General features: G+C 50.8%; 1 protein-coding gene across 1 annotated transcript; it reads left to right on the top strand.

The window, feature by feature from the left end:
• Positions 1 to 330: 330 nt before the first annotated feature.
• On the top strand, positions 331 to 7,878 carry TAT (tyrosine aminotransferase). The gene is made up of 11 exons (XM_008948704.1): positions 331 to 565; positions 746 to 850; positions 1,681 to 1,748; positions 2,128 to 2,286; positions 2,467 to 2,605; positions 3,120 to 3,172; positions 3,523 to 3,675; positions 4,599 to 4,727; positions 5,159 to 5,242; positions 6,847 to 6,945; positions 7,735 to 7,878. Exons 1-11 carry the CDS (start codon positions 331 to 333, stop codon positions 7,876 to 7,878), a joined length of 1,368 nt encoding a protein of 455 aa, XP_008946952.1.
• The last annotated feature ends 4,086 nt before the right edge of the window (positions 7,879 to 11,964 follow it).

Below are 11,964 nucleotides of genomic sequence, written 5' to 3'. Positions count from 1 at the left end.
CTGCCAGCTCTTGGCTGCCAGCTTTAGTGGGGCCTGCTCCTCCTCAGCACAGCAAGTCAGTGCTAGGCAGTGGTGTAGCTAGCACAGAGGTGTCTTTATCTTCCCCACTGCATTGTGTTCTCGCTTGTGTGCGGAGTTCCACTCCATCCTGGCCCCAAATACAGCCCTACTTGCTGCTGCTGAGTTGTCCATAGGCAGTAGGTAGGTTCTACAGTTTTTGGAAGCTTTACTTTTCAAGAGTTGTGGTCTCTGTCCCCACATGGGCAGATCCCTTGTTTGGCATACATTAACTAAGCCCAGGAAATCCACTTCACACTGACAGCTCTCAGGATGGACTCATACCTGATCCAAGTGAATGGCCATGGAGATCGCTCCCCTATGCTGGATGTTCATCTCAAGACCAATGGGAACAGCATATCACTGGGGAAGGTGAAGGGCCGGAAGCCAAGATGGGCTGTCAGAGCTTCTGAAATGTCAAAGAAGACTTTCAACCCTGTCCGAGCCATTGTAGACAGCATGAAGGTGGAGCCCAACCCAAAGAAAGCTATGATCTCCTTGTCCTTAGGTGAGCATAGTGCTGTGCCTGAAGCCTCTGGGCAGTGTGGTCAACTGAGTGGCTGGCAGATTGCAGGGCTCTGAAGCACAAAGGTTGTGCAAACACAAGGGGGGATAGGCCAGACAACCACACAGCTCTATGCCTGTCACAGATCAGTGAGACCTTCACTATTTTTCAATCTTTGAAAAGGAGACCCGACGGTCTTTGGAAACCTTCCCACAAATGATGAGGTCACACGGGCTATGAAGGAGGCTTTGGACTCAGGACGTTACAATGGTTATGCCCCATCTGTTGGTAAGTTGACAAAGCTCTTCCTGTGAGGGAAGGATGAAGGGATGTGGCAGCTCTACCTCACAGCACGTATATGGAGCCAATGGACATCTTTCCAGTAGCACCCAGTAGCTGTCCTCACCAAAGGTGCTATGAGGACATAAGCACATGCACCTCCCAGATACACCTGAGTGCCCTTCCCTGCATGATCTTTAGAGGCTCAGAGCCTCCTGCAGACACTGGGTTTGCTCCCCCTGCCATTAGAGCAGGTAGGGTTTCAGGCACCCAGAAGGGTTCAGGGATGTGTTTTAATCCTGCCATGGGTTGCAGCCAAGTTTCCTTCCGATCTGCCTTGACTAGGACTCTCCTTAGGCTCCCTGACTTCACAGATTTATGTGAGCCTTCTTTGCAGTGAGTGGAAAAGGCATTCACAGAGCATGGGTCACGCGTGCCTCGCGGGACACTCCACCTCCTCTTGTGTCATGTCCAATGACTCCATGTGCTGACAGAGAGGACTGCAACAGTAGAAGCCGTGTAACAGAACTTGGCCTCCTGCTGGGTCAGAGCAGCTCCCTGGCCACTCTCCACCCGGCTCCTTTCAGTTCTGTGTCCAGGACACGCTAGGGCCAGAGCCTGCCCCCTGCCCAGGGCCTGTCCCTGCTCTCCACCTGCCTGGCCCAGCCTCAGGGCTGCCCGTGCTTGGCCTGGGGCAGGACAGTTTCTGCCACCTTGGGGCAGCCTCACCAATGAACGGGCTTCCCCCGGCCAAGCGGCAGCTGTGAGCCTGGTACTGGTAAGCAAAAGGAAATCGTCTGTGAAAACTTCCCCTCCATGTTTGGCTTCTCTTTCCCCAGGCTACCAGTCCTGCCGGGAGGCAGTGGCCGCGTACTACAGCTGCCCGCAGGCACCGCTGGAGGCCCAGGTACCGGTGCCCAGCCGAGGCACTCCCACCACAGTGCGGGCAGGGGGGTGCTGCCAGCCCACACTGCGGGGTGTGGGGGCACTGCCCCAGCTCCCTCCCGCCCTGCCCGGCTGGGGGACTGAAGGCTGGCCCATGGCCTTGGCCCACAGCAGCGTCCTTCTGCTTTTGTACCCTGCCCCGAGCCCTTCCCCTCCACCCTCTTCAGGAGGAAGATGAGCTCCCCAGCTGTTGGAGGCTTCTTGCTTTCAGTCAGGCTCTGGACTTGTCTTTTTGGCTGAGAAGCTCTCACCTGGCAGAGCCTGGACATTGTGTCACTCCCACATGGCTGGGGCACTTCGGAGTGGCCATGTTTTCCACTGACCCCGTGTGCTCTTTGCAGGATGTCATCCTAACGAGTGGCTGCAGCCAGGCGATAGAGCTTGCCCTAGCAGTGCTGGCCAACCCAGGCCAGAACATCCTGGTGCCACGGCCTGGCTTCTCCCTCTACAAGACTCTGGCATTGTCTATGGGGATTGAGGTCAAACTCTACAACCTCTTGGTAAGTGGTGGCTGGCCTGGAAAGGGCAGCCCTGATGTTTCTGCCTCTCAGAAATACCCTGGCCCTACCTGGGAAGTGGGTGAAGATGACCTGAGCAACTCTGGGCACCCTGTCGCAACTCAGCCTGTGTGGCAAGTCCAGTTCCTCAGCTGTTACTTCCCCTCCTCTTCACTTCAATAGCCAGAGAAGGCTTGGGAAATTGATTTGGAGCACTTGGAGTCTCTGGTGGATGAGAAGACAGCTTGCCTCATCGTGAACAACCCATCGAACCCCTGTGGCTCTGTGTTCAGCAAGAGCCACCTCCAGAAGATCCTGGCAGGTGAGCCTGCCTGTGTGTACCTGGGGCATGGCTGCAGTCTAGTGTCTGCCAGCATTGCCTGTGTGTTAACCACTGCAGCACCATGGCCCAGGGCTTTGCTTCTCTCCTGGTGACTGACTCCAGATCAGGAAGCAGGGCTTGCTCAGCGGGAAGGTGCTGCTCTTCCTCAAATGCTCTGTGTGGCTTGGACTGTTCATTTCTCCACACTGGCTCTGCAGAGGGAGAGTGCTCAGAGGGAGCCCTATGCTTCCTGAGCCCTGACCTGTCAGTCAGAGGGCTGTGCTGCTTGACATCACAGGTGACAGCAGAACTAGGCCCAGCCAGGAGAGGGATCTCCAGTGCTTGGGTTCTCCAAATGAACGGTCTCTGGGAGGAAGATAGGGCCTCTCCGCTCTGGGACTGAGTCTTCCCTCAGAACCCTGCCAGGCTCTGCAGCAGAGGGTTAGGGTTAGGGTTAGGGTCTGCTCCCATGGAGGATGCAGAGTGGCCAGGCTGAATACCCTCTCTCCCACAGTGGCGTCAAGACAGTGTGTGCCCATCCTTGCTGACGAGATTTATGGAGACATGGTGAGTGTCAGTTGCAGTCCTTTGCACCCCAATACTGCCCTGTCCTTCCTGATGCACTTGCCCTTTGGCTGTGGCAGGTCTCCAAAGGTGAGTGACACCTGTACTGTGCATGGGTCCATACCTGGAGCTCCCAGTCCTCTGGCGTGTAATCTTGGGCAGTACCTCTCATGTTCAGCTCCTTTACCCTTCCCAAACAGCTCACTTTCATGTGAGTGCACTTACCATGTTCATACTTTGAAGCCAGGAGCTTTCACCATCAATTTCCCACCACTTCCTTACCTCCCTTCTTCTTGTGCCTCACAGCTCACAGTAAGAGGCAATGCCAGCCCTAACCTAGCCTCCTGTCACAGGTGTTTGCTGACTGCAAATATGAACCTATAGCAACTCTCAGCACCAACGTGCCAATCTTGTCCTGTGGTGGCTTGGCAAAACGATGGCTAGTCCCTGGCTGGCGGATGGGCTGGATCCTAATTCATGACAGGAGAGACATCTTTGGTAATGAGGTGAGAACTGCTGAGTGACACTGTGGAAGCAACAGACCTGAAGTGTTTTCAGTGTGTGGATCACTGGGGCTTTAACAGATACAGGCATGTACTGCTCTTTTGCTCTCTCGGGGGTGTCACCCAACTGCTCACATGCTTTTCTGGACCTTTAGGTTTTTCATGTTCTCTCCTTACTCTGTCTGCTCCCGTACATGGCTTCTACCCACATCTACACTGTGACACACTCCTTGTCCCTGCTGCTCTTTCATATATGCCTTGTCCTTTTTGTGTGCTTCTAATTCCTTCTGTTCTTGAGTAACTCCAGTGTGGACTGAAGGTATTGCATGGCTTATTCAGCATGTGGAGCCAGTGTGTGATGTCTCTGTACTCTTCTATGGTTTCTCTTTAAAGTAAGAGCAAAGCGCCTTGCAGTGCTGCCTGTGCTTTGTCTGCCTGTTTGTTTAGCTGTGTTACAAGAGCAGATATCTGCTGCAGTGACCTTGCCACCTAGGGAGCTTTCTGCAGCAGAAGAGGGAGAAGAGAGGACCAACTGAGCAAGCAGAAGAGTTAATGTTGGTTGTCCCTACCTGGCTTTGAAAGTGTGGTTTGTGTGCCCAAGCCTAAGGGAAATGCAAAGTGGTATTTGGAACAATTCTGACTTTATTTACATTAGCTATTTTCCAGCCTGGTTTTAGTCAGATTGGGAAGCTCCAAAGGTTGTCTCTGTTGGCATTGCAATCTGCAACTGTGGAACAGAGAATGACACTGTAAATAGTCTGCAAATACCTGGCATGTAGTCAAGCAAATGTTCTTCTGTGCTCTGTATGCTCACCGAAGAGAAGGGTGTGAACAGCTCTAGAAACAGAGTAGGCCTTGGAGCTGCCCCTTCCATTCAGGGAAATGCAGTCTGAGCTGCAAATATCACCATGGGTTTTTTTTTCCAGATCAGGGATGGCCTACTAAGACTGAGTCAAAGGATTCTGGGTCCCTGTACAATTGTCCAAGGAGCGCTGGAACGTATCTTACACCGAACACCCCCTGAGTTCTACCACAATACCCTCAGCATCCTCAAGGTAAACAGGCTGTAACAGGCCAGCAGTTTGTTCATGGTTTGTTTGCAGGGAGTCATATGTCTCTAGCTTGTCATCCCTCCCCACCTCACTTCAAGGTGCAGTTCTGTCTGTGACTAGGAGAGCCCAACAAATCCAGTTTGAGCAGGAGATGTGGTAACTGGGTCAGAAATATTGGCTGTGATAAGTTTGAGGCAGCCCAGCCTTGCATCTGGTGGCCCAGGGAATGGGGTGTTTGGCACTGACTTGCTGACCCCAGCTCAGTCACACCTGCTGGGCTCAAGGCCATGAGCAGCCGTTCTGTTTGCATTCCTCCTGCCTTTATTTGCAGAGGGCAAACCTGTTTATAGTCCTCATCCAGAGCATGGCTTCCATTTGCTGAGATGCTTCCTGGAATTTCTCCTGTTTTGAAATGTCTCCTTTCTGCCTTTCAGTCCAATGCTGACCTTTGCTATGCTGCCTTATCAGCTATCCCTGGCCTCCAGCCTGTCAGGCCTGCCGGAGCCATGTACCTCATGGTAAGGGAAGAGATGGATGTGCCATTTCCAGCTCACAACATTCACACTAGGTCTTCAGATTGGTGCTTGGCACCAGATCTCTGTTACCACGCATTTTCACACTGCCATATGGAGTAGGCATATCCCTTGGTCACTTAGAAGGCCAGAACATGTTGTTCACTTACCCCATAGCACAGGCTGTTACTTTTCACCCACTTGCTCCTGTACAGAACTCAGTGGCTTGTACTTTTCAAGACAGTGTTGGTTTAGGTGGATTTGAAGCCAGCTGGCAATGGGAAGCTCCTACACTACAAGTCAGATTATCACACCTCCTGGTGAAGAGGTAGCCTTCTTCAACTAGCACCTCTGTCTCCTGTCTATGCTGTTGCCTCTTTCCATATATGTTTGTTTGGGTTTTTTTATATATATATTTTATGATGTGGTTAAATTTCCTTTCTATTTCCTTTCTCATCTCCACAAGCTCAACTGAGACATTTAAGTCTCCTAAGTTGAACACATTTTTTTTTTTTTTTTTCTTTATCCCATAGTGTCTCCGGTTTTTCCTCAGTTTTTAAAAATGTGGACCCAGAGCTGGAGAATACTGCAGCATCAATCTCACTCATAGAATCATAGAATGATTTAGGTTGGAAAGACCTTTAAGATCAAGTCCAGCCATTAACCTAACTCTGCTAGGTCCACAAGTTCTGTAGATAAGTCTTTACCAGTTGACCCTGTTTTCAGTCTTACCCAGAGCTATATGGGTCAGTCTGCTTTATGCTCTTTGTGTAGAGGCACAGCTCTAAAATTATTTCACATCTATGGTATTTCTGCAGTATCTGAGCATTTATTTCAGATTAAATAATCTGGTAAATTTTTTCTACCATTGGCTTTTTCAGAACTTCTGCATGAAAATTCTCTTTCACCTGTTTTTTTTTAAGAATATTTTCATGAGATGTTTAAAATAATCTTTGGTTATAAACAAATGGTCAGGATACCACTATCTTTATGTGATAAAGGGACAGCCTCCTTCTTTCCAAATAGAGAACAAAAATATGTATTGAACATTTCAGCATTTGTGTCATTTTACCAGTTGTCTCATCCTACAAGGAGTTTTGCTTGTGATATTCTAGACCCTGCTATCTTTATTTTCTTTAAAAACCCAAAACATTAGTTTGTCTCTTTATTACCACATGGATTTCTCGGATGACAGAATTATTAATACATATTGACTAAAATTCTCTCCCAGGCTCTTTTTTAAATATCTTATTTATTCCTCTTCACATATAATTGGTTGCTGTATCTTCGTCGTCAGTTCTTTTACTAAGGTGGTTCTTAACTGAAATTCCAGCTTTAGGTAGCTAATGGATACTTTTTAAAGAAGCCCCAGCTTTCGTTTATATGTTTCTGTTTGTGTCTTACATTCCAGTCAGCCCAAAGCATGAGCAAAAAACTGAGGGCAGACAGCTGCACTTGACTGAGGAGTTGTTGGGCCGTGTGAGTAAGCAGGGACACTGCAGCTCATTTTGGTGCCCTTGGTTGCCATGTTAACGGTTTGACTTGGTCTTAAAGATCTTTTCCAACCTAAACAATTCTATGATTGTATTCTATGCATCCCTTGACTGTAGGTTGAGATTGAGATGGAACACTTCCCTGAGTTTGAAAATGATGTGGAGTTCACTGAGCGACTCATATCGGAGCAGTCTGTGTTCTGCTTGCCAGCCACGGTGAGTCTGACACTGAGAGCTCCAGGGAGCTGTGGGGCCAAGGCATGGGGAGAGAAGCAACGAGGGTTTGCAGCCCTGTGTGCTGGGGACAGGCTGGGAGTTGAGTGTGGTGTCCATGGTCTGTAATGGTGTGTATGTGCTGGCTCTGAGCTCCAAGTGGTGTGGGTAGGGATGGGGACTGGCAGTCTCTGGCTCACAAACAGACCTCAGTCAGGCTACTAGGATCTTTCCAGCTCCAGGCTTGCTCTGTATTTCTTAGGTTGGCAGAGCAGTATCTCTGAACCCTTGCTGCTCCCTCAGCAGCCTAGGACTGTTCCCACCTATCTTCCTTCCTTCACCCTGTTCCCAGTGTCTGTCCCATCCCATGTCATGTCCCTGTGTGTCATGTCCCCGCCTCTGCAGGCGCAGGGGTGGACGACAGGCTGAGAACATCCGTGCCTTGTACCCACCTCCTCCCAGCTCCACTTCCAGCACTGAATACTGTCGGGGCCTTGGATACTTTCCATCCCTCCCATTCCTTCCATTTCATTCCCCGGCTCCTGCATGATCCAGACAGACTCCCTTGGCCTGTCACTCTCACAGCATCAAGTCTACACAGATGCAGGTGGGAGATTTGCTTGGAACAGAAAAAAAAACAGTCTAAGGGAGCAAGAGTTCAGCCCTGCTGTCCTCCAGTCAGTCCTACACTGACCATTTCGACTTGTTGACTAACACATGGCCCCAGGGCAGGGCTCTGAGACTACAGCACTATCCCAGGTAATTTGCTAGCTTTATCCTTTCTCATTTCAGTGCTTTGAGTACCCAAACTTCTTCCGAGTGGTGATCACTGTGCCTGAGGAGATGATCTTGGAGGCCTGCAGTCGGATTCAGGAGTTCTGTGAGATGCACTACCAGGGTGCTGAGGGGGCCCAGGATCTGGAGTGTGACAAGTAGCCACAGCTGGCCTCCTGCCTCTGCCAGGCTAGACCTTGTGTGAGGCAGGAGCCAGGCAGGCAGGGCTGCTTCCAGCCAGCCCCAAGTCCCCCTGCCTGCAAGCAGCAACTGTCCTGCTGCTTCAATTTTTGTGCTCCACAGACACCTCGGCACTATGGGAAGAATCAGCCACTTCTCCTCTTTCTCCAGCTTGCACTTGCACACCCTCTGGCATTCACTCAGTGCCTGTGGTCTCCGTATGCTCTGCATTTGCACCCCGTGTTGGTCTGTGCTGCCTGTGAGCCAGCAGCAGGCAGGGGCACATGGCTGCTCCTGTGCCAGGCCCCACGTGGCCAGCAGCTCTTGTGCTGGCTGCACGACGGGGACGGGAGAAGGCCACTGTCTTGGAGGATGAGAGACAAGTACCCATCTCTCAGTTACCTGTGTTACCTTAGGAGGCCAGAGATCTTTATACTGAGCCCTTTGTGTGGCAAAGGGAGTAAATTATTGTGACTGTTTTTTTTTTAATAAACATTCTGACATGCCAGGCCCTGTGTTGTGCTCCTGTTGCACCAGGTCTGGGTTGGCACTGTGGGGGTGACCCTTGCTCAGCCCATGGTGCTGCAGTGCCCCAGGCCTACCCCTGCTTTTCAGCTGCCTGTCCGGGGCCTGCCGAGGCACCAGACCCTCAAAGGCACCACCAGGCCCTGGGGGCAAGATGGGCCCTGCCAGCCTGGCACAGACCACAGCTGGCTCCTCCTGCCTCCTGCTGCTGCAGGTCTGCTGTGGTGGCCTGGCCCCTTCCCACAGAGCAGCCCTGCCTGCATCTGCCCGTTGGCCTTCACAGCCTCTCCTGTAGCCCCAACAGAGCAGCAGGTTCTGGTGCCCACTGCTTCGGGCAGGCCCTGGCCCTGGAGCAGAGTCAGCCATGCCAGGCGCTGGGGGAAGCTGGGCATTTCCTGCTGCAGTGGTGAAGAAGGGGGTAGTACCCCACGAAATGCTCGTACTGTACAGGGTGTTGGTAATGTGCCAGCCATGACAGGGTTACTGATTGCTGAACACCTCAGCTCTGTAACATAGTGAGGAACAGGCAGCGTGGTGTCCACTGGCTCTGTGGATACAGGAGGAGTGCCTGTGCAGTCAAGAGCTGCTAGCAGCCATGAGCCCACTTGCTCTGGTGAGCTGCTCAGAGGCTGGGGAACTGGACAGAGGGACAATTTGCAGAGCACCTGCCTCATCTTATGACCTACAGCTCTGTTCACTGTCCTGGAGAAGTGGGTTCCACAGGTCAACCCTGCCTCCTCAATGACAGGAAAAATGATCTAGGCCTAGCTTACACACTGTCGGACAGACTGCCAGGTTCTGTAGACACCTTATTGCTTCCCCTGCCCAGGACTGTCTGGATACCTGTACTCCATCAGTGGGGAGGTATCTATATGAGGAAGATAGCAGTGTGTGAAAAGGTCATTGACACATCAGCTGAGTGTCCATGCTACAGCCTTTCCTTTCAAAGAAAGTAATCTGAGAACACAAAGAGAGAGCAGCTGGGGCTATACGTGAATGGTGGAGAGCTTCAGAGATTCCATGCTATTAAACCTGCAAATAGAGCCAGAAAACCTGAGCCATTTAAGACAAAACACTGACAAATAATAAGTAGGGTGGTGTGCGAGGGGTCTGTTGGGCCACAAGACCTCTGCAGCATGACATTGCTGCATTGTTATGCTGTCTTGCATCTACTACAGCTGTCAAGTTTCATCTGTCTCCTTGAATTCTTCTTCAGGTACATTATGGTCTGTGGCTTTAGTTCCCGTTATTGATGAACAGCTCTTGGTTTTAGAGAAAGCTGCTCCTTTCAGACCACTCTACCTTCAGAGACTCCTTTCCTTTCAGAGTCCCCTCAGAGAAGTCTGTAACACGCAAATGTTCCGCAACGATTACTGCCATTCTGGTTCTTCTTAGGCCAGGGGTGCTGAAAGAGCCAGAGACACAGACATATGTAGAGGTCATAAAGCTCAAGATATTTAGATTTCTGAAGACCACATCATGTATTGCCACCTTTTGTAAATATAACATTTCCTTTTGGCCACAGCTTGGTTTTCCCAGCTGCAGTAGCAGCCTAGCATTAACCCACAAACATGCTAGTGTAATTTTTCAGTCGTTACACACACAGAGGTTTTGCGTCATAGCACGTAGCCTTGGGCACCTTGCCAGCCGTACGCCCTGTGTTTAGAGGTGTTTTGTGCCAAAGAAAGCCCGTTCACCCCTGAGACTGAGGAAGAAGCCAAGATACAGGTCTGGAGCTGCTCTTTGTTGGATGCTCCAACAAAGTCTGCAGTGCTTTGGTAGAACCCCCTCAGTGCCTCTATGGCTGACCCACAGCCATCCTCCCTGTCTTAGCTGGGGACCACCAGTTGCATACCCTGGAGCAGGCTTGCAGTGTGCTGCTGCTCTCTGCACTGTTCGGACTGGCCGTGCTTAGGAGGATGGTGACCTACCCCAGGCATGGGGACCTAACCTCATGACTAGTGCTTGGGGAAGGGAGGATCTTCTCAGCTCACGGGCAAATGAAGGTGAAATGTACAAGCCCTCAGCTTCCAAAGAGGCACCCAACCCAGCAGGGCAAACTGGCACTGCAGGTGGGTTGAGCCAAATCACACCTGTCAGCAGTGAAGCCATCAGCTCCCCCAGGTGCCTTAGGAACCTGGATGCAGCCCAGCCTCGGGCCTCCTCCACTCCCAGCGGCCTTGGCTAACCCCAGTGGGGCTGTGGACTGGAACGGTCCCTGGATGTCTTCCTGCCGTGGGGGCCATGGTGCTCGGCCACATGAGCCAGTCTGAAATGGCCTGCTCTCTGCCAGCACGTACCAACCCTACGCTCCTGGAGTGGGAAGGTGTGGTCTGCCCTGAGCTGGACCCAGGATGGTCACAGGGAGGCCCTTGCAAACCAGGGCCCAGCCTGCTACAGAGCTCAGGTGAGGCTTGAGCGTGGTGTGGGAGTGGAATCCCAGGGGAAGGTGTCCACGCAAAGCTTCTTCATACACAAAGGGCTAGCACATACATAGCCTTATTTTCCCAGGCTGTGAAGGTGTATCGGAGGCCAGATGAGCTGATTTGCTCTGGTGGCACTACTTGTAAGGGCTGGAAGAAGAAAATACTTAGTGCATGGCAAAGGGAGCCGCAGAGAGGTTTCCACAGGGAGGAGAAGTGGCCAGGGAAAGACTGCGGATGCAAGAGGTGACAGCAGCAGTGGGCTGGGGAGCAATACCTTCGTGAGATGACTGCAAGGGATTTTGCAAACCAGACTGCAAGAGCGTAGAGGAGCTCTGGAGGAGAAGGAAGGCTCAGCATGGGCAAAGTCTTTTCTGTAAGAAAATGGAAAAGCAGACAAAAATCAGTTTGTACATAGGTTGGTAGTAAGGAGAAAACAGTGATATTAACTCAAGTAATGGAAAGGGAGGTGATATTGGAGACTAGGCAGAAAATGGAATCATGTCAGGCAGGTATGTTCAAGGTGTTTGTTTAGTAATGCAAGGGTAAAATAGAGCAACTACAACTCCTGACACTCTCCATAGAGTGGAAGAAACATACAAACTGGCATAGACTGGCAATCATGAATGGAACATATGAACTGAAGGACATGCATTGTTCATGAAGGGTAGGGACACAAGTAAAAGTCACATGACAAGTAAGTAATGACAGGAGTTAAACAGACAAGTAATTGTGCAAAATTCTCTTGATAGAGAACTTAGAAGAAAGCATGATGGAAGGGGTTTTCCTGGCCCTGTGTGACTGCACACACTTATCTCCATGGTGTTAGAACAACAAACCCAGTGAGGGACTGTGTGATTGTGGAAGACTTCCAGCTTTTCAGGTAGAGACTGGAGAACAAATGATACTAGTAACAATAAGAATCAATTGTTCCTCATGTGATGGGGATATTTGTTCACTGAATTAATGAGCTAATAAGAAACGCAACTACTTTAAAATTGTTTTGGCAAGCAGCCATCATCTTGTAGAAGACAGTCATGGAAAATGAACTCCAGTTGTGTGAACACAAACTGGCCCAGTTTAAATTACAGAGTGTCATGGTTACAGAGGCTGGGACCAG

The sequence above is a fragment of the Merops nubicus genome, unplaced genomic scaffold (genome assembly GCF_000691845.1).
Source record: "Merops nubicus isolate BGI_N331 unplaced genomic scaffold, ASM69184v1 scaffold23471, whole genome shotgun sequence".
Classification (NCBI taxonomy): domain Eukaryota; kingdom Metazoa; phylum Chordata; class Aves; order Coraciiformes; family Meropidae; genus Merops; species Merops nubicus.
Note: the sequence above shows the minus strand (reverse complement) of the source record. Positions and strands in the feature narration are given on the sequence as shown.

Bases quoted from the DNA above. Each gene is read 5' to 3' on its own strand.
- TAT (XM_008948704.1), top strand. From the start codon at position 331: ATGGACTCATACCTGATCCAAGTGAATGGCCATGGAGATCGCTCCCCT. The intron at 1,749-2,127 runs GTACCGGTGCCC...TGCTCTTTGCAG, and splicing joins AGGCACCGCTGGAGGCCCAG to GATGTCATCCTAACGAGTGG. The intron at 4,728-5,158 runs GTAAACAGGCTG...TCTGCCTTTCAG, and splicing joins ATACCCTCAGCATCCTCAAG to TCCAATGCTGACCTTTGCTA.